Source organism: Giraffa tippelskirchi, chromosome 3 (genome assembly GCF_054371585.1).
Source record: "Giraffa tippelskirchi isolate mGirTip1 chromosome 3, T2T-mGirTip1v1.2.pri, whole genome shotgun sequence".
NCBI classification, from domain to species: Eukaryota; Metazoa; Chordata; class Mammalia; order Artiodactyla; family Giraffidae; genus Giraffa; species Giraffa tippelskirchi.
In genome coordinates, this window is record NC_137277.1 from 88750126 (window position 1) to 88776896 (window position 26771).

At 38.3% G+C, this 26771-nt stretch overlaps 2 protein-coding genes and 1 long non-coding RNA gene across 9 annotated transcripts in view; 1 reads left to right on the top strand and 2 right to left on the bottom strand.

The window, feature by feature from the left end:
- Window positions 1-26771, top strand: part of CFAP210 (cilia and flagella associated protein 210) — an 88361-nt gene that overhangs the window by 45607 nt on the left and 15983 nt on the right. For 4 of the 6 annotated variants that reach the window (XM_081577919.1, XM_081577922.1, XM_081577920.1 and 1 more), the window contains 3 exons: window positions 22346-22572; window positions 25487-25660; window positions 25756-25949. In XM_081577919.1, the coding sequence (XP_081434045.1) occupies window positions 22346-22572; window positions 25487-25660; window positions 25756-25949 (595 nt within the window). Of the gene's footprint in view, window positions 1-20364; window positions 20516-22344; window positions 22594-25462; window positions 25661-25755; window positions 25950-26771 lie in introns of those variants that run through there. The other 2 variants (XM_081577918.1, XM_081577923.1) reach the window with 2 other exon arrangements.
- Window positions 14738-15474, bottom strand: PHOSPHO2 (phosphatase, orphan 2). The gene has a single exon (XM_081577932.1). It carries the CDS (start codon window positions 15472-15474, stop codon window positions 14749-14751), a length of 726 nt encoding a protein of 241 aa, XP_081434058.1. The 3' UTR covers window positions 14738-14748.
- On the bottom strand, window positions 14738-20316 carry LOC145541448 (uncharacterized). Of its 2 annotated transcripts, XR_014079025.1 has the most exons (5): window positions 20148-20316; window positions 19480-19512; window positions 18280-18451; window positions 17763-17897; window positions 14738-15500 (listed from the first exon to the last, which is right to left on the bottom strand). It is a non-coding gene; the product is annotated as an uncharacterized LOC145541448 (long non-coding RNA). The 2 variants fall into 2 exon arrangements; XR_014079024.1 differs by lacking the exon at window positions 17763-17897.

Consider the following 26771-nt stretch of genomic DNA (forward strand, 5'->3'; position numbering starts at 1 on the left):
GGGTGCAGGTGAGATTTTTGACTTAAAAAGGAAAGTGGTTGTTGTTGACAAAAAGGGTAACAGTGTCCTAGAAGAAGTAATGCTGGTAAAAATTTTCACTTTCAAAAGAACTCTTGGAGATATGTCACAACATTGAAAGTGCAAAGGATAAAATGTTGGAAGCTGATCCAAATTTAGAAGTATGACAATTCACTAAGTCATAGAAACATGATCACTCTGTATTGTAAGTTAAAGGACAAAAAGAAGGTGAAAACTCTTTATTCTTAATAAATGTGTTACAGAAAAAATCATACTTTTATTTCCAACGTTTCTAATCGCAGTGTGTATGTGTCAGTTGCTCAGGCGTGTCCGATTCTTTCTACCCCATGGATTGTAGCCCACTAGGCTTCTCTCTCCATGGAATTCTCCAGGCAAGAATACTGGAGTGGGTTGCCATTTTCTTCAGGGGATCTTTACGGGAGAAGGAATTGAACACGGGTCTCCTGCATTGCAGGCAGATTCTTTACTGTCTGAGACACCAGGGAAGTGTACTAAGTAAATATTGGTCTTAGTGTTTTTCATTTTCCTACACATTTATACGAAATGTATAGAAACTGTCTTCCTATACAAGTCAGTTTTTAATATTCTGACAAAAAAACTTAAAGGTCACAGGACAATCACAGTTGTTCTTACTAATTATAAAGATTATTTTGCATGATAATTTTGGACGATAATTTTGCACATTTTCATATGAGGACTGCCTATATTTTCAGTAGGACAGCATTCTCTGGGAGAAGTGGAATGGAAATATCACCAACTCCCGGAGTTTACCCAAACCCATGTCCATCGAGTCGGTGATGCCATCCAACCATCTCATCCTCTGTCATCCCCTTCTCCTCCTGTCCCTAATCCTTCCCAGCATTAGGGTCTTTTCCAATGAGTCAACTCTTCGCATCAGGTGGCCAAAGTATTGGAGTTTCAGTTTCAACATCAGTCCTTCCAATGAACACCCAGGACTGATCTCCTTTAGGATGGACTGGTTGGATCTTCTTGCAGTCCAAGGGACTCTCAAGAGTCTTCTCCAACACCACAGTTCAAAAGCATCAATTCTTCGACGCTCAGCTTTCTTCACCGTCCAACTATCACATCCATACATGACTACTGGAAAAACCATAGCCTTGACTAGACGGACCTTTGTTGGCAAAGTAATGTCTCTGCTTTTAAATATGCTATCTAGGTTGGTCATAACCTTCCTTCCAAGGAGTAAGTGTCTTTTAATTTCATGGCTGCAGTCACCATCTGCAGTGATTTTGGAGCCCAGAAAATAAAGTCTGACACTGTTTCCACTGTTTCTCCATCTATTTGCCATGAAGTGATGGGACCAGATGCCATGATCGTAGTTTTCTGAACATTGAGCTTTAAGCCAACTTTTTCACTCTCCTCTTTCACTTTCATCAAGAGGCTCTTTAGTAGCCATTCCCTTATCCAGGGATATTAATACATCTGCTGCTGCTGCTGCTAAGTCGCTTCAGTCGTGTCCGACTCTGTGCGACCCCATAGACGACAGCCCATCAGGCTCCCCCATCCCTGGGATTCTCCAGGCAAGAACACTGGAGTGGGTTGCCATTTCCTTCTTCAATGCATGAAAGTGAAAAGTGAAAGTGAAGTCGCTCAGTCGTGTCTGACTCTTAGCGACCCCATGGACTGCAGCCTATCAGGCTCCTCCATCCATGGGATTTTCCAGGCAAGAGTACTGGAGTGGGGTGCCATTGCCTTCTCCGATTAATACATCATCACTACCTAAAGAATATGCTGTACCCACCCCCATCTAGACTCACATTATTCTCTTCATCTGGGAAGCTCTATCAAGTCCTTTCCATTTTTCCAGGTCCTTTCCATGCTTAAGGTATAGATCACAGTCTACCTCTTTCATAAAGCTTCTATCACAGTTAATCAATTGAGCGAATACAAAACAATACTGTATGGTCATCTAGTCCTTCCTTGACTTAAACACTTTTTATGCTGATTACTAAGATGCTTTATGAAGCATACTTGGGAGTTATGAATTACATATATATGTATCTCACTTCTTCAATCAAACTGTAAATGCTTTGAAGGACATCATTCTTTGTAAGACATAGTCCTATACTTTTTAAACGTCCACAAGTTTTTGTTTTGTTTAGGTTTGCTTTCTTGCACATAGTAGACTCTAAAAATATTTGCTTACTGTAGTATTTTTATCCCCTAAAAAATTGTGCAATAGGATATTTTTCTGGATTTAAATCTGAAAAAGGTTAACTTGTTAATAAATCCCTAAAAGAACATAGTCTCATATTGAACTGAGGAAAGTAAAACATTGCATAGACCAAGTTGTGAAGAGTTGAGATTTTTGGTATGTAACAAAATCCAGAATATGACTGTAGAGTGGTAGAAAAAAATGTGAATAAGCAAGTTTTCCAGTTTGCACAGTTTTAAAATCCTGTGACAAACGTTAGTTTAATTGTAACCATTTTTTACTAGTTGTTTAAGCTGGATTTAGAAAAGGCAGAGGAACCAGAGATCAAATTACCAACAGCCGATGGATCATCAAAAAAGCAAGAGAGCTCCAGAAAAGCATCTATTTCTGCTTTATTGACTATGCCCAAGCCTTTGACTGTGTGGATCACAATAAACTGTGGACAATTCTGAAAGAGATGGGAATACCAGACCACCTGACCTGCCTCTTGAGAAACCTGTATGCAGGTCAGGAAGCAACAGTTAGAACTGGACATGGAACAACAGACTGGTTCCAAATAGGAAAAGGAGTACGTCAAGGCTGTATATTGTCACCCTACTTATTTAACTTATATGCAGAGTACATCATGAGAAATGCTAGGCTGGAAGAAACACAAGCTGGAATCAAGATGGCCGGGAGAAATATCAATAACCTCAGATATGCGGATGACACCACCCTTATGGCAGAAAGTGAAGAAGAACTAAAGAGCCTCTTGAGGAAAGTGAAAGAGGAGAGTGAAAAAGTTGGCTTGAAGCTCCACATTCAGAAAACTAAGATCATGGCATCCGGTCCCATCACTTCATGGCAAATAGATGGGGAAACAGTGGAAACAGTGGCTGACTTTAGTTTGGGGGGCTCCAAAATCACTGCAGATGGTGACTGCAGCCATGAAATTAAAAGACACTTACTCCTTGGAAGGAAAGTTATGACCAACCTGGACAGCATATTAAAAAGCAGAGGCATTACTTTGCCAACAGAGGTCCGTCTAGTCAAAGCTATGGTTTTTCCAGTAGTCATGTATGGATGTGAGAGTTGGATTATAAAGAAAGCTGAGCACAGAAGAATTGATGCTTTTGAACTGTGGTGTTGGAAAAAACTCTTGGGAGTCCCTTGGACTGCAAAGATATCCAACCAGTCCATCCTAAACATCCTGGGTGTTCATTGGACAGACTGATATTGAAGCTGAAACTCCAATACTTTGGCCACCTGATGTGAAGAGCTGACTCATTGGAAAAGACCCTGATGCTGGGAAAGATTGAGGGCAGGAGGTGAAGGGGACGACAGAGGATGAGATGGCTGGATGGCATCACCGACTCAATGGACATGGGTTTGGGTGGTCTCCGGCAGTTGGTGATGGACAGGGAGGCCTGGCGTGCTGCGGTTCATGGGGTCGCAAAGAGTCGGACATGACTGAGTGAACTGAACTTTACTAGTTGTTTAAACATAAATCTGAAAATTTATTATTTGAATATAAAAGACAAACTAATTTTTTACTAAGTAATATCTTCCATAAACAATGAGATTTTCTAAGAATTTTTGTGTTAGGAAACATTTATGTTAATGTTTTGTTTCAATATGAACCATCATCACATAGGTATCAGTTTGTATGACATAAACAAGTAAGATAGATTTATCTTTTGGCCAGAAATATATTATTCCATAAGCCCTAGTAAAGCACATCAAAAAAATCTCTCTTCAACAGAACCATCACACTGTCCACCTGAAAAAGAAACCCATAGAAGGTACAAAAATGATAGGGTTTTAGGTAAAAGAGTTAAGGCAATTAATTATTATTAATGTAGTCCCTACAGCTGGTCTCATCTAAAGATGTGCTGTGGGGTTGTTAAGTCAGTAAAAGGCTCTCCCTCTCATCTTCTGAAAGAAAAAAGCATACCTCATAATAGGGGTAGGAAGCGGCTGTAAATTCCAGTCCCATTATCACACTATTAGCACAGCTCGGTCTGGGGCCTGCCTGTGATATACCAGCTGTCCCCTGGAAGCAGCTTATGAGACTATAAGTGAAAATCTTTTCTAACTCTCCTTCAGGACTAGTACAAACTAGGAGCTAAAGAAATTCAAATGCTATGACAGTAAATGAATATGTGGGCATATCAGAGATAACATTTTTTAAAAAGAATAAAGATGTAATTATAACTCATATTATAAAAGGCTGTACTTTCACCTCAAAAGCAGACTGGAACTAATAGATTTGTTGTGCCACAGTACATATAATATATAGGAATTTCCAGGTGGTACTAGTGGTAAAGAACCCTCCTGCCAATGCAGGAGATGTGAGATACACAGGTTTGATCCCTGGGTTGGGAAGATCCCCTGGAGGATCTTCCATGGCAACCCACTCCAGTATTCTTGCCTGGAGAATCCCATGCACAGAGGAGCCTGGTGGGCTACTCCATAGGATCACACAGAGCCAGACAGGACTGAAACAACTTAGCACAGCACAGCACATATAATACATGGGTAGGAAAAGAAGGCTAATATGTATCTAATGCATGGAGGAAGTGACTGAGTTAGGCATCAAAAATATAAAAACACTCAGGTGGTGATTGCTATGATGTGACAAGGCTGTAGACTTGCTCATAAGGAAATTATTACATGGGGGAAAATATTTTGGATCCGTTGCTGTAAGTGTAGCAGTATTCTGTAGGTACAGTTGCTGTATCTTCACTTCATCCAGAGATAAAGCATACAGACTTTTAGTCATTAAGTAGTTCTCAAACAGGGATTATTGGCAATGTCTAGAGGTGCTTTTGGTTGTCACAACTTGCCAGTGAAGTGAAAGTCGCTTGGTCATGTCCAACTCTTGGTGACTCCATGGACTATACAATCCATGGAATTCTCCAGGCCAGAATACTGGAATGGGTAGCTGTTCCCTTCTCCAGGGGATCTTTCCAACCCAGGGATCGAACCCATGTCTCCTGCATTGCAGATGGATTCTTTACCAGCTGAGCCACAAGGGAAGCCCAAGAATGCTGGAATAGGTAGCCTATCCCTTCTCCAGCGGATCTTCCTGACTCAGGAATCAAACCAGGGTGGTCTCCTGCATTGCAGGCAGATTCTTTACCAACTGAGTTATGAAGGAAACCCTAACTTGGCAGGAGGAGTGCTAATGGCATCTAGTGAGTAGAGGTCAGGAATGCTGCTATTCTACAATGTACAAGAAACACACACTCCTCCCCTGGCCCCCCAAAAGAAATCATCCAGCCCCAAAAGTCTATATAGTGCCAAAGTGGAGAAAGCCTATACCAGTTCCCACTCTAGCAGTTAGTTTTTATGTCTAGGAACTCCTCTTTGATGATCAAGTTCATGTGAGCTGTGGTAGGCTATGCTGTGGCAGGTAAGCCTGAGCATAACCATGTTTTGGCTGCTCATTTAGAGAGACAGGTTGGACTTACCTGTAGGAACTAAACTGATTTTCAGGTTATTTATATGGCACCCAGACTTGGCCTATAAGCCAGTCAAGATTGCTTTCTTGGTTTTATTGTCTTTATAGGAAGTGGTGCTAGATTCAGCAACTTAGGCAGTCAAGCGGCAACTAAGTATTAAGAAGTATTTCATCTATGAGTGTGTCAGAAAAGCAGAATCTCAAGTCCCACCCCAGAACTATTGAAAACAATTTGTATTTTAACATGATCCCCAGCAAAGCATTGTTGTAATACACACTGAGGAAAAAAGGAAAAGAAAAGAAAGACAATGCTTATAAGAGCAAATTGAGATAACCAGTGACTTGATCCTGAATATAGTCCTGTGTGCAGTTCAAGGACAGTCTTAAAGGTCAGAGAGGATTATGAGTAGGTCAGAGAAGAGTCATGAAAATAAAAACTACTTTCTGATAATCAGATAAAGAAGTCATAGTTATTTAGCTCAAAGGCAAGAAAACTAAGCAACATGAAGAGTTCAAACCTATTATTAATATGCTAAAAAATTAAAAGCAAGGTTGATCCCAAAATGGTTTTGCAGTAAAAGGAAAACTTCCTTCTGAAGGCCTTAAAAATAGGATGACTTCACTTTATTTAGAGGATAGCTAGTTAGTTAGTTTAGTCGTTCGGTCATGTCCGACTCTTTGCAATCCCATGGACTGCAGCACACCACAGACAGAAGATAGCTCCCTGTAGCCAAAACTAGAGAACACTTAAATTCATAACGACATTAGTATTACAGAATTTTAGAACTGGAAGGCAGTTAGGGATAGAATTCGCTCAGTCTAGTCATTTTACAGAAAGTAAAATGAATTCCAGAGAAGCAAAATAATTCACCAAAATCACAGAGCTATTTACCAGTTAGAACTAGGACTAGTGTTTATGTTTCTTATTTCAATATCACCTCATTTTGAAGAATTCTTTTATTACTTGGTTCTGTGACCTTACTAAGCTTGTTTTCTTATATAAAAATGTTGGAGCAATATTCCTATTTTAAAAGACAGTTGAAACTAAAATGAGTTTCTACTTAAATTACATATGTAGCTTGACGTGAAGTGAAAGTCACTCAGTCATGTCAGACTCTGCGACCCCATCCAGTCCATGGAATTCTCCAGGCCAGGACACTGGAGTAGGTAGCCTTTTCCTTCTCCAGGGGATCTTCCCAACCCAGGTCTCCCGTATTGCAGGCAGATTCTTTACCAGCTGAGCCACATGGGAAGCCCAAGAATACTGGAGTGGGTAGCCTATCACTTCTCCAGGGGATCTTTCCCACCCAGGAATCAAACGGGGTCTCCTGCATTGCAGGCAGATGCTTTACCAACTGAGCTAACAGGGAAGCCCTGTTATATACCTTCCTAATACAGTAGCTTATAGAGTATACTTTCCTAATAGCTTGTAGCTTCCTAATAATAGCTTGTAGCTTATACCTTCCTAATACAGTAACCATGTCAGACTTCAATACTGTTCTCTTATTTTACTATATGGATTCCTTAAAGGACAAGGATCTTTCCTGTTTTCCTTCCTCCCAACTTCCCTCCCTCCCTCTTTTCCTTCCTTCCTTCCTCTTTACCATTCTTTAATTTTTTAATCTCTTCATTCCATTTAAAGTGCAAAAATGTAAATTTAAATTAAAAAATTTAACCTTAAAGAATATTAATACAGGTAAATACTTAGGCTATAATTGTAAGTGATAAAAGCAATATAAAAATTATAAGAATAATCCATCTATATCAAAGAGCACATATATATATATACACACACATATATAATAGACACACACACACATACATATATACAAACACATTTGGGGAAAATTCTGAAAGGATGTGGTGTATGGTGACATTATAAGCAATTACTTTGCAAATGTCACCCAAGCAGTGAAGCAACACTGGGGCGTCTGGACAGTAGTAAGGAGTGCTTGGCAAAGTTTCTATCTGGAAGTTGCTGGAGAATGTCTGGGCACAGATTTGGCTGCATGTGTGACCTGTGCAGTCAGAAGGATCCCACTCTTGGTTTAATGCTTTGCTGTCTTGAAATCCTTAATAATCTTTGAACAAGAGGTTTCATATTTTCACTGTGCTCTGGGTCTCACAAATTACGTATAGTCAGTCCTGTGTGAGCAGCTTAGGGTTATAGGGTGTGCTCTGTCTCAGGAGGTCTTGATTTCTTTAAATTTATTTTTCTTTTTAAAGAAGTACAGTTATATTATAAAAAATTAGAAAACATATTAGCAGGAAAAATTAAGTCCCTGTTAAAACTTTCAAAGGCAGAGACATTTTCAGGAGCATCTCTCCATACGTCACAATGATGTTCAGTGTCTGGTCAGAAGAATAAAAAGTAATTTGTTACTTTATAGTTTAAATTGCCAAACACATAATTACAAAACAGCTATGTGTATGAAAATCAGACTTTTCCTTGAGATTAGCTATTGTGTTAGTTTTTACTGCTATATAACAAATTAACACAAATTTAGCAGTTCGAAACAACACAAAAACATGTCACAAGTATCTGTAGGTCAAAAATCTGGGCCAGTGTGGCTGGGTTCTCAGCTCAGGGTCTCACCAGGCTGAAATCAAGGTGCCAGCCTGGGCTGTGTTTCTCATCTGGGGCTCACAGTCTTCTTCCAGACTCACATGACTGGTGGCAGAATTCATTTCCTTGCAGTTTATTGTACGATTGTAGTCCCTGTTTCTTTGTTGGCTGTCAGCCAGAGGCTGCTCTCAGCTCTACAGTATGTCCGCATTCCTCACTATATGCCTTCTTCCATCTTTAAACCAGCCATGGCATGTTGAATCTCTCTTGTGGTTTGAATCACTGACTTCCTTTTCCCCTACCAGCCAGGAAAACTCTGCTTTTAAAGGCCTCGTGTGTTTAGGTCAGGTACAACCCAGACAATCTATTTTTAATTCAATTGTGCCATAAACCATAACCTAATCATAGTAGTAAAATACATCAAATTCACAGTACTAGGGATTATGTTTAGCATGTACACCAGGGCATGGGACATCTCAGGGACCATTTTAGAATTCTATCCTAGAGTCTCCTGTGAAGAACAGGAAGTTCCTCTACTTCTCTGTCCAATCCTATTATGATATTAATAGTCTTTCTCAATTTCTATTTTTAATTCTAGCATCTCTATAAGCTCACAGTTTAGCATAATAAAATTGGCCATGAAAAATCTGCTTAGCTTTGATGGAAACAGAGATTCTTTTGCTTTCAAAGGAAAATTTTTAGAGAACAAGAATCTTACATTTTAAAAATCCTAATTAGTGTGTATCAATATATGTTTCATTAAATCTAACATAATCTAATGAGATAATAAGGTACATACTAAATTTAGATGTTTATATTTTAAAATAAAGATTAAGAACAAATTATCTAGAAATAATAAAACATAAGGTTTAGAAAAGATGAACACAATATTAATATAACACAAACAATATTTATCACAGATATAGCAACATTAGTATCTTCCATATACAAAGTGCTCAGAAAAACAGATAAGCAGAACACAGATCTTATAGATAAATGTGCAAAGTACATGTCCAGATATTTAAAAAGAAGAAATAGAACTAACTTCATAAAGTTAGACCTCAGTGAACTAACACAGTATGTGTGTGAAGTACTGGCATAAATGACAAGTGCAACGCTTCTATTCAGATCCAGACACTGTTATGGTTGTGGCCAGCATCCATTCTTGTTTGGTACTTCTGTTTTTATTAGCTGGTTCCTATGCTGTAGTAGTTGCTAAATATATTGACTATTACCACTGACTGTGTGCAAAACGCTTTATTACCTGTAGCAGGCTGAATAATGGCCACCAAAAGATACCAAGTCCTAATCCCTGGAACCCATAAATGCTCCCTGGAACCCATAAATGGTCTCAAAGAGTTGAACATGACTGAGTGAGTGATCAGTAAGGAAAATGGGTCTTTACAGATGGAAGTTAAGGATCCTGACTTGGGGAGATTGTCTTGGATTATCTGGTTAGGCTCTGAATGCAATTACAAGTGTCCTTATAAGAACGGGGCAGGGGGAGACTTGACATAGACAGAAGAGGAGAGAGCAATGTGGTCATGAAGGTAAGACTGGGAGGATGATGCAGCCACAAGCCAAAGAGAGCGGGCAGCCACTAGAAGCTGGAAGAAACAATAGATTCTCCTCTCAAGTCTTTAATGGAGGGTTGCCCTGCTGACACCCAGGTTTCAGCCCAGTGAAACTGTTTGGGTTTTTAGCCTCTGAAACTGTGAGTGTTTTAAGCTACCCAGGTTGTGTTACTTTGTTAGAGCAGCCACAATAAGCTAATAGCATGTCCAATTCAGAATATCTTTACAACAGTCTTAGGGGTGGTAGGTACCATTATTATCTCCACATAAAGGATAAGAAAATTGAGATGTTTGGAGGCCAGGAATTAACCCAATCCAGGGCTAGAATTCAAATTCAGGTCTAACCTAGAGCAGAGCTTTTAATCATCATGTTAAATTAGGAATTAAAAATGAGATACTACAATTTCTGTTTCCGGGGTGGTTTGATGTCTTTCATCAACTTTATAAGGTTCTCAGTCATTATCTTCAAATATATTGCTTGTTTCATTTTCTTCTTTCTGATACACCAATTCCCTATGTTAGATCCTGCTATATCTTCTACCTCTTAATTTCTCTTCTGCATTTTCATTGTTTTGTCTTTCTCTGCCATATTTGTGTATTTTCTTCTAACTTGTTTATTCACTAGTTCTCTCTTGAGCTATGCCTGTTCTATTATCAAATCCATCCATCAAGATTCTAATTTTAGTCATGTTAATTTTAGTTCTAGTATTTTCAAATTGTGTAATTTTCAGCTCTGCCAAAATTCTTATAAGTTTAGTTTGTGTCTGAAAACTCCAATTCCTGAAGATCATGCAGATATGTTTAAGTAAAAGCTGCTGGTGTTCATTTTTATCTATTGGTGTGGCTACTTTTTACCATATGCCCTACAATATACTTACAAAACTGTTTAGATTTTGCGACCTGCTGCATTAATTTGGCATTGCTACAAACAGTATTACCACAAACTTAGCATATTCAAATAATATACATTATCTCATATCTTCTGTAATGATCGGGATAAACACAAAGGTGTGGTCACTCACCTAGGGAGTGAGACATCCTAGAGTGTGAAATCAAGTGGGTCTCACTACAAACAAAGCTAGCAGAGGTGATGGAATTCCAGTTGAGCTATTTCAAATCCTAAAAGATGATGCTGTTAAAGTGCCGCACTCAATATGTCAGCAAATTTGGAAAATTCAGCAGTGGCCACAGGACTGGAAAAGGCCAGTTTTCATTCCAGTTCCAAAGAAGGGCAGTGCCAAAGAATGTTCAAACTACCAGACAATTGCACTCATTTCACATGCTAGCAAGGTTATGCTGAAAATCCTTCAAGCTAGGTTTCCGCAGTATGTGAACTGAAAAATTCCAGATGTACAAGCTGGGTTTAGAAAAGGCAAAGGTACCAGAGGCCAAATTGCCAACATTCATTGGATCATAGAGAAAGCAAAGGAATTCCAGATAGACATCTACTTCTGCCTCATTGACTACACTAAAGCCTTTGAATACTGTGTGGATCACAACAAACTGTGGGAAATTATTAGAGATGGGGATACCAGATCACCTTCCATCTCCTGAGAAACTTGTATGTGGGTCAAGAAGCAATGGTTAGAACCTCACATGGAACAACCTGACAATTTGACTGGTTCAAAATTGGGAAAGAAGTACAAGGCTGTATCTTGTCATCCTGCTTATTTAACTCATATGCAGAGTACATCATGTGAAATGCCAGGCTGGATAAATCACAAGCTGGAGTCAAAATTGCCAGGAGAAATATCATAACCTCAGATATGCAGATGATACCACTCTAATGGCAGAAGTGAAGAGGAACTAGAGAGCCTCTTGATGATGGTGAAAGAAGAGTGAAAAGGCTGGCTTACACTAAACATTCAAAGAAGTAAGATCATGGCACCTATTCCCATCACTTCATGGCAAACAGAAGGGGAAAAAGAAGAAGCAGTGACAGATTTTATTTTCTTGGACTCCAAAGTCATTGCAGATGGTGACTGCAGCCACAAAATTAAAAGATGCTTGCTCCTTGAAAGGCTATGACAAATCTAGACAGTGTATTTAGAAGCAAAGACATCACTTTACTGACAAAGGTCCATATAGTCAAAGCTATGATTTTTCCAGTAGTCATGTACCGATTTGAGAGTTGAACAATAAATAATACTGAGTGGCGAAGAATTGATGCCTTCAAACTGTGGTGTCAAGAGAAGACTCTTGAGAGTCCCTTGGACAGCAAGATCAAACCAGTCAATCCTAAAGGAAATTAACCGTGAATATTCATTGGAAGGACTGATGCTGAAGCTGAAGCTCCAATACTTCAGCCACCTGATGCGAAGAGCTGACTCACTGGAAAAGACCCTGATGCTGGGAAAAATTGAAAGCAGGAGATGGGGACGACAGAGGATGAGATGGTTGGATGGCATCACCAACTCAATGGACACAAGCCTAAGCAAACTCTGGGAGATAGTGGACAGGGAAGTCTGGCATGCTGCAGTCCATGGGGTCACAAAGAGTCGGACACAACTTAGTGACTGAACGATATTCTGTAAATCAGGAGTCCAAGCATAGCTCAAGAGGGCCTGTTTCAGGGTCTTACAAGGCTAAGTCAAGGTGTTAGCCTGAGCCGTGATCTCAGCTGAGGTTCCATTATCCAAACTCACACGGTTGCAGTATTCAGTTCTCTGCAGACTGTTGAAGCAAGGACCTATTTCTTATTATCAGCTAGAGGCCACCCTCAGTTGTTTGCCATGTGACCCTCTCGGAAGGCCAGTTCACAACATGGCAGCTTGCTTCTTCAAAATCACCAAGGGAGAGAGTTCTTTAAGAAGATCAACATAAGAATCTGATATAATATAATCATATACACATTAATAATATATCCCATCGTCTTTGTGGTAATGCATTGATTAGAAGCAAGTCCTATCACCTTCTCCACACACACAGAGCCAAGACCAGCTTATAGAGATTATGGGGGGTTACCTTATAGACTGCTTGCCATACTAAGGATAGTAACTTCCTCATAGGACAGTTCAGATTTGCTTTAGCCAAGCATCTGGGAACTCTAAAAACTGTAGATAACTTCAGTCCAATTTCAGGGGTTGAGAGTATTCAAAGGTGAGCTGCCTGCCCTCTGAAACCCTGCTTACTTCTGTTAAGTAAGAAACAAGCAGGTCACTGTTACACATCATGGGCAGCCTTTTGGGATCATTATTCAAAGAGGAAGGGTTTATCATTGCAGGCCTCATACTTCAATACCTCTTCCCCCTGGTCCCATTAAGATTGTCAAGATAGCCACTCAATATCTCAGATGCGATTCAGAGAATGCCCAGCCCTTTCAGGGAAAAGCAGCTCACTACCCAAGTTTTTGGGGTTCCTTAGTAATTGTTTATCATCATCAGCTCTCTCATGTCTTTAAGCAGATATTTAAAAAATTTGTTCAGCTATCAGCTTTCCAGATGCAATCTGTAGAAGATCTGGTCCAAATTACTTGATCTACAACAACTATAGAAGAAAGTCTTATTTTTTTTTTAACGTCTATAATTTATCATTTGTTACTGGCTTCAACTTGTAGAGAAATCCCAATTTATAACCGTGTTTCAACATAATCTAACCTATTAATTTAAAGCAAGACAGAGTTTACTTTTCCAACTTGGAAAAAAATAAAGAGTACCAATTTTTTCCCATAAAAGTACATTGAACATTTTTATTTCTGGAGCTTTCCATATGGAAAAGAAAATCCTAAGATTATTATATAACGAATATTTATGCCTATAACATGTGAACCTAGAAATTAACATGGTACTACAAAACTTTCTAGGTCAGCTGACATTTTGCTAACATCCCTATATGAAACAGTTTCTTAAATGCTGAATATTCCTATAAATTATGTATTACATCACTCAATACTTAACTGCCGAACAGTAATAACATACTGATTAAATCAGCATTCTGGAGTTATAGTCTGTGATGATGATATAAATTTAAAATATTTGGCCTTTCAAAGATTTAAAGTTAATATCATTTGAACTTATAATGTTCAGCAACAGTTTTAGCATGAGTGATTTTGTTTCAGAGGGCTTATCCTTTACATAAACTGTTCATTCTCCATTTTGGTAATCATTTTATTTGTAGTAATTTTTTTCTTTTTCTAAAATGCATTGTTCAAAGTTTTCTGAGAAATGGAATTTGCAGTTATCTCCTACACCCAAAGCATATTACTTACCATTTATCAACTGTGTGAATTTCCCTTGTTCATTTGTATTCCAAATATATGAAGTTCAAGTAAAAAATAAATAAATAAATAAAATATTTGAAGAACATTAATTTGTATTTCATTTCAAAAGGAAATTGTGAAATTGATGAAAACTTGGGCAAGATACTGAATTCTTATCTCTAAAATTAATTGATTTGGAACTAGTGAATTCTTATGTGAATTAAGAATTAGGTTATATTTTTAAGATCTGCAACTGCTAGATATGCTTTGGAAATAAATACCTAAGTGAAACTCAGACTATTCTCTCTGGGAATAAATTTAAAAATACAATCTATCTATTAACCATCTTTGGTAGAGACCACTAGTTGCACTTACCTCAATTTTGTACTCCATTTTCCCCCAATTTTTCCTAGGCATATGACCATCTGGAATAAAAGCTACATTTTTCATCCTTCCTTGTAGTTAGGTATTGTTAAGTTTTGGCCAATGAAATTTAAATGAGTTTGCAACCTTCTCTCTCACTATCCTCCTTGCTGGCCAGAATGTTGATGAGACAGATGGAATTTCAACAGCAACCTTGGATCATGAGTTGGAAGCCAAGTGCTGAGGTTGGTAGAGCAAAGACTTTGAGATATTAAATTCTGAAATTCTTTTAAGTGAGAGGAAAAACTTTTTCTCTTTTTTTAAAGCCACTGTTATTTGGAGTTTTATGCTGCTGTATCTTAACTGATACACATTTCAATTGCTGGCATATTATTCCTTTATTAGAAATTGTAAATAAGAAATTATTTCAACACCTGAAGACCAAGATACAACAGAAGATTCCATAGGCTCAAGATTTTGACACATCCTATAAAGAGTTTTCTGTAAAGCATATCCCTTCCGTGGCATAGCAACATCGTTCTTCTTTAAAAAAGTTACTGGACAGACATCGTTTCCTCCGTCACCTATATAAACAATCCGTGTATAATTCACTCCTTGTTGTAACTGCTCACCTACAAATCCTGCCAAAACTACATTTTTGCAAAGATTTTGGGGGCACCGAGTGCAAGAATGAGTGTGATGTCTTTCCACAGTGAGATGACCATTGCTATCAAATGCTGCTGGATTTGTAAACACTTTATCAAACACATCGTGAAAATTGGTAGCTTCTAAAACCCAATCTATGAAGACTGAATTTGAATCTGAAATAATGATGCAGTCAAATTTATTCTTGTTCTTTCTTATAAAGTTTAAAAGTTCCACCATCCCTGGAGTGAAAGGCATTGATATCATTGCTCTCTTCATTTCATCTTCTCTTACACCTTCATCTCCCAAATACTTAAAGACTCTGCCCATAAATTCTGTCCAAAATCCCTTTTTGTAAGAATCTTGCAGTTCAATAGGAAGCTTTTTCTCTGGAGCACATTGTACAATCCAGGTGTCACTATTATCATCTATGATTGTATTGTCAAAGTCAAAAACCAACAAAATTTTCATGGTTCCAGAAACAGATTTGGGTTACCCTGGAAAAGAAGAAATATTATTTCCTAAACATATGTTGTTTTATATATCTAGCTATGAGGTGAAATGTGAAAGTATTAGTCATTCAGTTGTGTCTGACTCTTTGCAACTTCATGGACTGTAGCCCACCAGGCTCCTCTGTCCATGGAATTCTCCAGGCAAGAACACTGGAGTGGGTAGCCATTCCCTCCTCCAGGGGATATTCCTGCCCTGGGATGGAACTTGGGTCTCTCACATTGCAGGCAGATTCTTTACCATCTAAGCCACCAGGGAAACCCCACCTAGCTATAGTTATCTATTTAACAACTCTTAATCTGCTAAAAAACAAAAGATGAATATAAACAAGTTAAAATGACCAAGCACTATAAGACCCACTATTTAAGCACTTTTTCCTAAGGAGCAAAGTTTATATCTGAGTATGTTAAATGAATGGAAAACAGAATATCTAGAAAGGATACTCATGATATTATTGTGTTCCTGAGGAAGTGATTCTTTGAGCACTAAGAATTAAACTATAGAGCAATTCAACGAGAGAAGCAATTAAACAATTATTCCCTTAAAGTTTAATTCAGAAAAGTTGTAAAATGTAGGGAAAATGTAGGAAAATGCAGGAAAAATGTAGGCTAATCATTCTTATTGTCTTTAAATTATCAGTCACAAACGTATTAGTTTGAAATATTTACAATAATCTTCATACTAAATAATAAGTCATGTACAATACAGATTCTCTGTGAACTAACCAAATTTCTGACCAAATTTAACATAGTGTGAAATCTTGTAAACCTTAAATAACTTTTCTAAAAAGGTTTTTAGCTTGAAATCATTGCCAATGTTAATCAAATGGTTGCTTGATGCTGTACCTGAAATTCTAAACAAATTACTTGAACTGGAAGTGGATTAAATTCTCCCAGACTAGAAATAACTTGTGTTAACAAAACCACATTTATTTATATTTTCTCTAGATAGTTTAGCTCTAGAGTGCCAAATAATCTGGATATATGTGAGTAATCACACCGCTTTTGATATGACAATTACTCAAGTCTCTGTTTTCATTAAAAGATAATGAAGGTCATTAGCTGTAAATTTCAAGAGAAAAGGAAAGAATAAACTGGTCATAGATGGTATGAATGAATATCATCATGTAAAAAAGGTAATTATACAGAATTCCCAGGAAAAGCTGCAATTAATGTCTGTAAACTAAAAAAAAAATTTTTTTAAAGAGTAACTGATATTTTTTGAGATATCTGGACTAAGACACTGGACTAAAAACCTCACAATCTCACCATCTAACTGTCAGAAGCTCATTTAGTAGGAATTATTATTATCTTCATCTTAAAGATATGTAAGGGCTTCCCTGGTGGCTCAAAAACAGTAAAGAATCAGTCTGCAATGCAGGAGACCTGGGTTCGATTCCTGGGTTGGGAAAAACCCCTGGAGGAGGGCATGGCAACCCACTCCAGTATTCTTGCCTCGAGAATCCCCATGGACAGAAGAGTCTGGTGGGCTACAGTCTATGGGGTCACAAAGAGTCAGACACGACTGAGCTTCTAAGCATACCTCCAGATATGTAAACAGGAGCTCAAGTATTAAGTTGGTTAAGTATTAGTTAAATGGCAGAGCTAGAATTTGGATTCAAGTCTGCCTGACTCCAAAGTTCATGCTTTAGTAACACATTCTAGTGCCTAAGAAATATAATAAAGACTATTAATTAGTTTAAAATACTAAGTAAACCAATTTGATGAAAAGATATTAAATATAAAAACACTGATTAATTTCAATGTACACACTAACCATGATATTGTATCTGTGATCTACTTTACAACCAGTCTGAGGTTTTAGTAAGAAGTTCCAAAATGAAAAATGAAGAACCTCATCAAAAAGAAAAAAGAAGAGATCAATTAAAAATAGAAAACATGATATTTATCTATATGTGAGTGAAGTCGCTCAGTCGTGTCTGACTCTTTGCAACCCCATGGGCTGTAGCCTGCCAGGCTCCTCAGTCCAAGGGATTTTCCAGGCAAGAATACTGGAGTGGTTTGCCATTTCCTTCTCCAGGGGATCTTCCCAACTCAAGGATCAAACCCTGGCCTCCTGCACTACAGGCACATTCTTTACCATCTGAGCCACACGTGATCATATCTATATGTATTCTCTGGTTTATAGTGATAGATATCCAGTAGTTGAAACTGAGACTAGAGCTCATGACTCATATACAAGCAAGCATTTTTGGTCTCTCAATTTAGAATATCTGGAGAATAACTAACCTAGAGGTTGTATCTCCTGTTGTATGCATTTAGATGGCATAAAATATTCTGATAGTCTGGATCCTTGAATCTCTAAATGTCTATCCAGGGGTCTCTGATTGGCTTTCAGAGATTTAAGTGCAGAATTCACTTTCCCTAGAAACAATGTAATAAATAACAATAAAGCACAGTTGACAATCCCATTAGAACTGCACCTAAGCACATTTTAAATTAAAATGCTTTTTAGGCATTCTGAATTTATACGTAATTTAAAAAATTTTTGCAAATGTAACTCACTGTGGGTTGAAAAGTGTTTCAAGCCTAGACTTAATCAGCCACAAGTTACTAAAAGGCCTGCAATATTAACCTCCAAATAAGATGTAGCATAAACCTGAAGTTAACAAAGTTCCAACTGTGTTAACTCAGTTTCACTAACTATTAATTTTTATCAAAAGTACTTTTCCTAATTTCAGATCTTTTTCTATTAGTTTTTTTCCCCACCACTCAACACAAACCTTTTTTTTAAAAAAATACTTACCCAATTTAGTATTTCCAAGACAATCTTCCTTCAGCATACAGCTTAGGTTAAACAGTCATTGACTATCTTCAGCTTTAAACATCAGCCAGTTTCTAACCAACATTACTCCTACGCTATACGCAGGGGAAAAAGTCTTCTGGTTTGGAGCAAGGGAATGGAGACTTCTTAAATTCTAAAATAAAAGTATTTAAGACATTTAAAAATTTATGTTTTCTAATATGCTTTCTTTTACATCAGAAAAGCACCTACTGGCAATGGGAGAAACAAAATTTTGTTTAAACAAAAAGTTTAAATACAAAACAGGGAATGTTATGTGAATATAAGTTCCAATAATGAAAACTAGAAACTACATACAAGAATAGAGAACTGCTTAAATAAGATATGCACATGAGTCACGTAACAGAACATTTATTTCAGCAGTAAAAGGTTAAGATGTTCAAATTAAACAAGTCATAAAAGAGTGTTTACAGTATAATCTCATTTTTGTTTTTAAAAATGAAATATTTATGTACAGTGGTAGCATCAACTGCAGTTTCTACACTGATTGTGTAATAAAGGTGTTCCCCCCTGAATAATTTAAGCTCTGTTTCAAAGTGTATATGCTACCTTCTTAATTTCACAACAAAGGGAAAAAAAAAAGGAGTGGAGGTCATACTGGGTAAATAATTTTAGATACACTTGGCTGTAAAGATCCATGGACCAGTCAGAACCAAGTGCTGTTAAATCATAACTGAACATTATGTCAAACTGGCAGATTACTGACACCACATCTTGTAAGATTCGATAATTTTTGTAATCAATTTAGTTAAAATTCCACAGAATTTTTGTTGAGAGGTCATCTCCTTGGGTCTCTAGTTGGGTTCTGCATATCTTGTAAGCAAGGTACTCACTGCCCTTTGCTCTGGACTGTTATCTCAAAAATGTTATGTATAGCAAACAGTTTTGAAAGGCATGCATCCTATGGCAACTGGGGCAAAATTACTGATATTCCGGCTACTGCTGTAACTCATCATCTATCTAGGGGGCTGCATCTTCTACAAAACTGTGGCAGGCTAAGTCGTTAGCATGCAAGCAGAGTAAAATCTCTCTCTTGCCAGTTTCTGACTTTTGTAACACTATGCTTCCAAATACCAACCAATGTTATATGTGCAAAACTATATTTCTGTCAACAAGTATTTTTATTAATCCTTTCATACTTACCAGCATTATTACGATGGATCATCTGATAGAAAACTTGAAGAAAAACAGTACAACTATGTGTTAGAACTTCAGTGACTAAAAATCTTACCTCCCTTACCAAATTAAGCAACTCCAATTTGATGCCTAATGTGTATGTGTCGTATCCAGCTAGCTTGTAATCATTTGTACCTCGATTTGTTAGGAAAGGATCTTTTGAAATCAAGTCTGTATCCACTCTTAACAGGTTTGTGTGTCCTTAGAGGTCTGACTGGTCCTCCGAATACATTCAATTTAGTATACTGTATTTACAGACCGATTAAAGATTTCTTAAAGGTCCTAACATGGAATACTTCAATCCAAGTTTTAACATTCCGATTTAAAAAACAAAAACAATTAACGCCCCATCTAGCCCGGACCATGCCTTAGGAACCAAAGTATTTAAAAAAAGATTTTCTGTCAATTAATTCTTGAGTATCCATAGTTAAGGGAGCGGGGCTTTGCCCTTCTTACTCCCGCGAGAAGGTCCGTGGGCCACACACGCCAAGCCCAGGCCTGGTTCTCCCACACACCTGCCCGGTACATCCCGAAAACAGGGGCAGAAACCTAGTTTGGTGTCCGTTCCCGCGGGGTAGGATGACGGTGGGAGCACCAGGCCGAGCGCGGCCGGGTCCCCAGGACTCCTCACTGACCCAGGCCAGGGATCCGCTGCCATGACAGACTCGGCGCCGCTCCCGCGTACTCTGCCCTCCAGCGTCGTCCGGGTGCCTGAAAAAGAGGGCCGCCTGACTCGGACACCGGGCCTTGACTTCCCGCGCAGGCGCAATCTCCCTTCTTCAGCCCCATAGCCTACAGCTGCGCGTTCTTCGTTCCTCGGCGACGAATACCGTCACTTCCGGTAGCGTTGCTAAGCAACTGCGTGGTTAGGCAAAAATTCTGCCGCCTGGAGGCCGCGGCGCTTTCGCTTCAAATCGCCTTTCCAAGTCTGAGAACGCCGTGGGCACCTTAGAGATGCTGGTGCGATTCGGAAGGCGCAGTGGACAGGCGAAGGAAAGCACGGGTGAGCTAAACTGGCCCATCCCGGCACAGGGATTGTTTCTGGTTCCCAAGCATGGGGTGAGAGGCGAGGATACATTACCTTCTGAAACGGGCTCCACCAAATAAAAACAGCACTGTGGGCATCGTCGGGCTCCGTGTAAATTAGACAGTTTTGACCATGGATGAGTGGGTAGTTGGGAAGTTTACAGAAATAAGGGTAGAGAAAAGAAGTCAGAAACTTAACAGTTGACTAGCTGGTCTGGGTCTCAAGCTGCGCAGTTGCAGCTCCTAAAGTCTGGTGTTTGCTGAATTCTCTCGCACTTAAGCTTCGTTATTCATTGAGTCACTTGGAATGTATTTTGGAAATATAAGTGACCTCATTAGAGTCTTGGCTCTACTGTGAACATACTGAGTGCTCTTAGGAAAGTGTCTGAAGCAAAGTCTCATTTTCTTCAAATCTAGAATGAAGGTAATGTCTCACCCTGCGGCAGATACTCTGATATATCAGAGTGTAAAAATAATGCTATTTAAGGTGCATTAACTCACATGACCTTTTATAAAAATTTGATTTTGTAATAGAAGTAGCTTAGAACATTTAACGAACTCTTTATTAATTTCAGTGATTTTGGTTTAAGTCTGTAAATTCCCAATTAATGTTCTCATGGTGACATTTAGAACCTTGGGAACTTAGACTATCTCATGCCTTTGCTTCAGTAGCAATAGAGTCCCTTGTGCCGTGTGCCAAGTGAGAGCCAGCCATTCTCCCACCCAGTGGGCACTAGTGCATATTTATGCTCTGGAAAACTTAAGAAGTACCAGCAGAGGATCATGACATGTAGGAGACAGTCCTCAAGGGGCATGTATTGAAAAAACACAATTGCTCTCACATATTCACTTTCTTGTATATAAAGTACTGCACTGGGAGTTCCCTGGTGGTGCAGTGGTTAGAACTGGATGCTTTCACTGCCTGGACTGGTTGCAACCCCTGGTGGAGGAACTAAGATCCCACAAACCTCAGGGAGCAAAAAGAAAAAAAAAGTGCCGTGCTAAAATATTTACCTGATAGATTTAACTCTGGCAGTTGGTCCAGAAGTTTGCATCTGAGCCTCACTGCAAAATTATATCTTCGTTTGGAAGATGTTGATACTGAGATTCCAAGAAGTTGAATAACTTGCCCCAGTTTACATAGTAAGGAATTGAGTGAGCAAGGACTCAAATTTATGTCTTCTGAATTTTAAATCTTGTATCAGTTCAGTTCAGTTCAGTCGCTCAGTCGTGTCCGACTCTTTGCGACCCCATGAATTGCAGCACGCCAGGCCTCCCTGTCCATCACCAACTCCCGGAGTCCACCCAAACCCATGTCCATCGAGTCGGTGGTGCCATCCAACCATCTCACCCTCTGTCGTCCCCTTCTCCTCCCGCCCCTAATCCTACCCAGCATCAGGGTCTTTTCCAATGAATCAACCCTTCGCATGAGGTGGCCAAAGTATTGGAGTTTCAGCTTCAACATCAGACCTTCCAATGAACACCCAGGATTGATCTCTTTTAGGATGGATTGATTGGATCTCCTTGCAGTCCAAGGGACTCTCAAGAGTCTTCTCCAACACCACAGTTCAAAAGCATCAATTCTGCAGTGCTCAGCTTTCTTCACTGGCCAACTATCACATCCATACATGACCACTGGAAAAACCATAGCCTTGACTTTCCACTTAATCCCAGCTGTTCTTAAGATAACAAGAATAAAATTATTCTTTGTAACAACTTCCAGATATCATGGCAATATAGAATTGTCTGTGAAAAATCACTTAAACTCTTCTTGAAAGTTTTTAACTTATTTTTTTAAATTTACTAGATGTGAAGAACTGTGAAAAAGATCAAGTTCTCTATCCACCTCTTTTGCCTAGCGAAGTAGATCTCCGGCAGGTCACCATAATTCCACACAATGAGTGGGAAAGGATTCGAGATAGCCTAGACAGTTTGACAAGAGAAGCAGCATGCCTTCGTGCAGAAAGAAAAGCAAAGAAAGAAATGCATTTACGGTCCCAAGAAGTGGTAAAACATTGGACTAATACATATGCAGTAAGTATTAACCACCTTGGAGTACACGTACACTGAAGACTTACTCTTCTTAGTACTCTTTTATAAATATTTTTAAGATGTAAAATAGAATTACAGTGCATTGAAACACATTTTCAACAGCTTTATTTAGGTGTAAGTGGCATACAGTAAACTGGATATATTTAAAGTGTACAATTTAAGATTGGACATGCTTATTTACCCCTGAAACCATTATTATAGTCAAGATAATGAACATATTCATTGCCCCCCAGAAAGTTTTCTTGTACCTCATTTTACTTCCTCTCATTCCTCCCCATGCTTCCTCCAGTGTCTCCAGGCAACCACTGATCTGCTGTCTATTATAAATTTCACTCAGACAATTATTTGGAAATTCTTTCATGTTTTGTATCAATTATTAATTCATTTTATTGCTGAGTGGTATTCCATTGTATGGATATAACACAGTTTGTTGTTATGCTCAGTTGTTGATGGATGGACATCAAGCAGATATTGACATTTGAGCTGCAACAGAAAGTAAAGACAGTTTTAAGAATTTTACTTCTTTTCCAATCTGGGTGTCTTTTAGTTCTTTCTTCCTCTTTCTTTTCTTTTTGCCTTATTGTACAGGAATGGATGTTTGATTTTTAAAGTGCTTTTTTTTTTGCTTGTCTCTGTTGATGTAATCATGAAGTTTTAATTCTTAATTTTGTTATATGGTGAATTGATCAGTATTCAAACATTGAAGCAAAATTGCATTCCTGGGATAAACATCTGCTGGTCATATGTTATCTTTTTGATGGTTTCACTTTATAATGTTAATTTTTGCATATGTGTTCATGAGGGATATTGGTCTTCTTGAAATGATATTGGTTTTCTTGAAATGTCTTTGTCTGGTTTGGATATCAGGGTAATGCTGGTTATTGTTACAATGGAGGATTGTGCAGAAACACAGGTCTTGAAACTGAGGAACCAAGGAACTTCTTGAGGAATCCAGGCAGCTTCTTTTCATCTGCCTCTGATTTGTCCATTTTTTTCTAGAATGATATATGTCTTTGCTGTGCCCTTCTCTGTGCATCAGTAAGATTCTCTACCTAAGAGGTACAGTAACCTGCATTTTAGTGCCATGTACATGAGTGGGAATCTACTTCAAAGTGGGGAGGTGTCCTATGACTCCTTTTATTATCTCACCTGGGGAGAAATGCTGGGAAAAGATATTCTCATCCCCCTTCAGCACTTGCCTGGATCATTGAGGAAGTGAGAGGCAGGATTTTTTCCTCTTTTCTAGTAGAATTTTTAAAACTCTGTGCAAGCATAATATCTGCTTAGAGAGTTCTCACCTTTCCCTACCCCCCCGACTTTGCATATTTCCTTACTGTGTTGTAAGGTACATTATGTATCTTTGTGAGGGGACACAGAAAGCTTGTCTTTCCTTGCTTTAGGAACAGTGTTCATAATTTATGAATTCTCTTTTTTCTAAAAGAGGGAAGAGTTACATAATGACTGATATCATATATGTAATATAATATGTGACATTCTGAAAAAGGCAAAACCTACAGGGAAAGAAAACAGATCAGGGGGTACAGGTAGGGGGAGTAGTTGACTCGAACAGGACATGAGGGAATTTTGCGGGAGGATGGAACTGTTGTATAAGTGACTATGCATTTGTAAAACTGTATGCTGAAAGAGCGTATATAACATATACTGTAAAAAATTTGATTTTAGAAAAGCCCTTGGTCCATAAATAGATGGGGGTGTGGAATATACTCCCTTTTTTTTTTCCAGAAGTACCACTCTACACCTACTACTTTACACTTTCATGGGTGTTAAAGAAGAAAAGAAAAGTGTAGTAAGTGTAGTAGAAACATAATAATAAAAACTGCAGTATAGGCACAGGGATTGGCAAAATGATCCATCAGCAGAGAGAGCCTAGAAGCAATCCTGTGTTATACATGGGAACCTGCCATGTGCTAGAAATGTCATTGCAAATTAGATGGAAAAAGATGGAAATTCCATAACAGATACTGAAATAATTGGCATATGGAAAAGATGAAATTATATCCCTATGGTACAGAATATACAAAAATGAATTTCAGCTGGATTTAAGACCTAAATGTGGAAAATGGAACATTTAAAAATAAATCATAGGATAGCTTCAAGGTTTTAGAGTAGGTAAGATTTTCTTAAGATGTAGAAAGTATGACCCATAGAGGAGAAAAAGACTTCATCGACATGAGACATTGGCTACCTCCTCAGAGGTGTAGAAGAACATGTGAAATATGCCGTTGTTGATTTTTTAAAGGGCTTCCCTGGTGGCTCAGTGGTAAAGAATCCGCCTGCCAATGCAGGAGACACGGTTCCATCCCTGATCCAGGAGCAATCAAGCCTGTGCTCCACAACTATTATTGAGCCTGTGCTCTAGAGCCCGGGAGCCACAACTACCGAAGCCCGCATGCCCTAGAGCCCATGCTCCCCAGCAAGGGAAGCCCCCACAATGAGAAGCTCGCACACCACAACTAGAGAGTAGTCCCAGCTCACCGCAACTAGAGAAAAGCCCTCGCAGCAATGAAGACCCAGCACAGCCAAAAATAAATAAATAAAAGGAACAAAAGTAGTCATGTTATTTATTAAATATAGAATGGAATTATGGAAGTAAATGTGAGAAACTAAGGTAAGTGTTTATCTTAGAGATTCCAGGTGGAAATTAGGATTGGAGGGAGAGTTCCATTATATACTTTTGTAATATTTTGAATTTTGAACCATGTAAATGTATTACTTACCTAAAAAATTCAATTAAAGATTAGCTCATAAGTATAACCTCATATTTATTAATGGTATGTGCAAATACAATACTCAGGGAAAGCTCTAATTATAATGTTAAATTTTGTAAGGTTAAATTACAAAATGAAAACAGACTACTGCTTTTATCTTTTTGTAGGGGATGAAAGAACAGAAACTTGAAGCTAAAAAGAAGCGTGATGAAGAAATAGAAGCAGAAAGACAAATTCTTGATGTAGAAGAAGCAATATACAAACAAGGAGAAAGGAAAAAGGCCATTGAACTTGCAAAGCAATACCAATTTTACCAGACAGAACGAGTGAAAAACTTTCATGTACTACTTGGGTTTTCTTACATTTTATATATATTAACACATCTGTATATAACTAGACTTCATTTTCTTAAAATATTGCAATTTCTTTTTTGTAGTCAGGACTTCTTCTTAGTAGAGTTATGAAAGAACGGGATGCACAGATTGAATTCCAAAAGAGTAAAATAAAATCAGATAAAAAATGGGAGGAACAAGTGAAACTCAATGTTGAAAAAGCTTTTAAAGAAGAACGAGAAAAAGCAGAAAAACAACGCAGAGAAAGAGTGGCTCTTGCTAAAGACCATTTAAAACAGTATGTATATATAAATTACTTTTTTTTGTACTTTTTTTTTCTCATAATGGATACAGCTTTTTTTTTTCTGATTATAAAAGTAACATATGCTGATATACCTAGTAAGTAGAAAAAAATAGAAAGAGGTTAAGAATTACTATTACTCCTTTGGTGGCTTAGTCGCTAAGTCGTGTCTGACTCTGTGACCCCATTGACTTTAGCCTACCAGGCTCCTCTGTCCATGGGGTTTTCCAGGCAAGAATACTGGAGTGAGTTGCCATTTGTTACCATTGTTATAATAATGCCACACAACCTAGTGGCATTCAACAGTAAACATTTATTTCTCAGGTATGTGTGGGTTGTTTGGGCTTGGCTGGGCAGCTTCTCTTCAAATGGTAGGACGGCTGGGTTTGCTTGTTACTGCAGGAAAGGCTCTGATCCCATTCCATGTGGATCTCATTTTGAGGTCCAGGATGAAGGGACAGCAAGCACCATTGTTTTTACGGTATTGACAGATGCAAAAGAATAAACCCAAGCTTGCAAGCACATGGCTAAACCCAAAGAAAGCCTAAGGGTAAGGAAATACACTTGGCCTCCCATGAGTCTCAAGTCACGTCACCATGCTGACTTCAGTGGGACAGAGCCACTTCACATGGAAGTGAGGAGTGAGGGAGTCCATCTTTTTGAACAATAATCTAATCCAACACAATAATTTGTTATTTTCTTGGTATGTAACCATATAGATTTTTTTGATGTTAGTGGTAGAGAGGGTCTCATTCACTAAAGTATAATTTATATTTAATAAAATTTACTTTTTAAAAAGCATATTGCTGGGAATTCCCT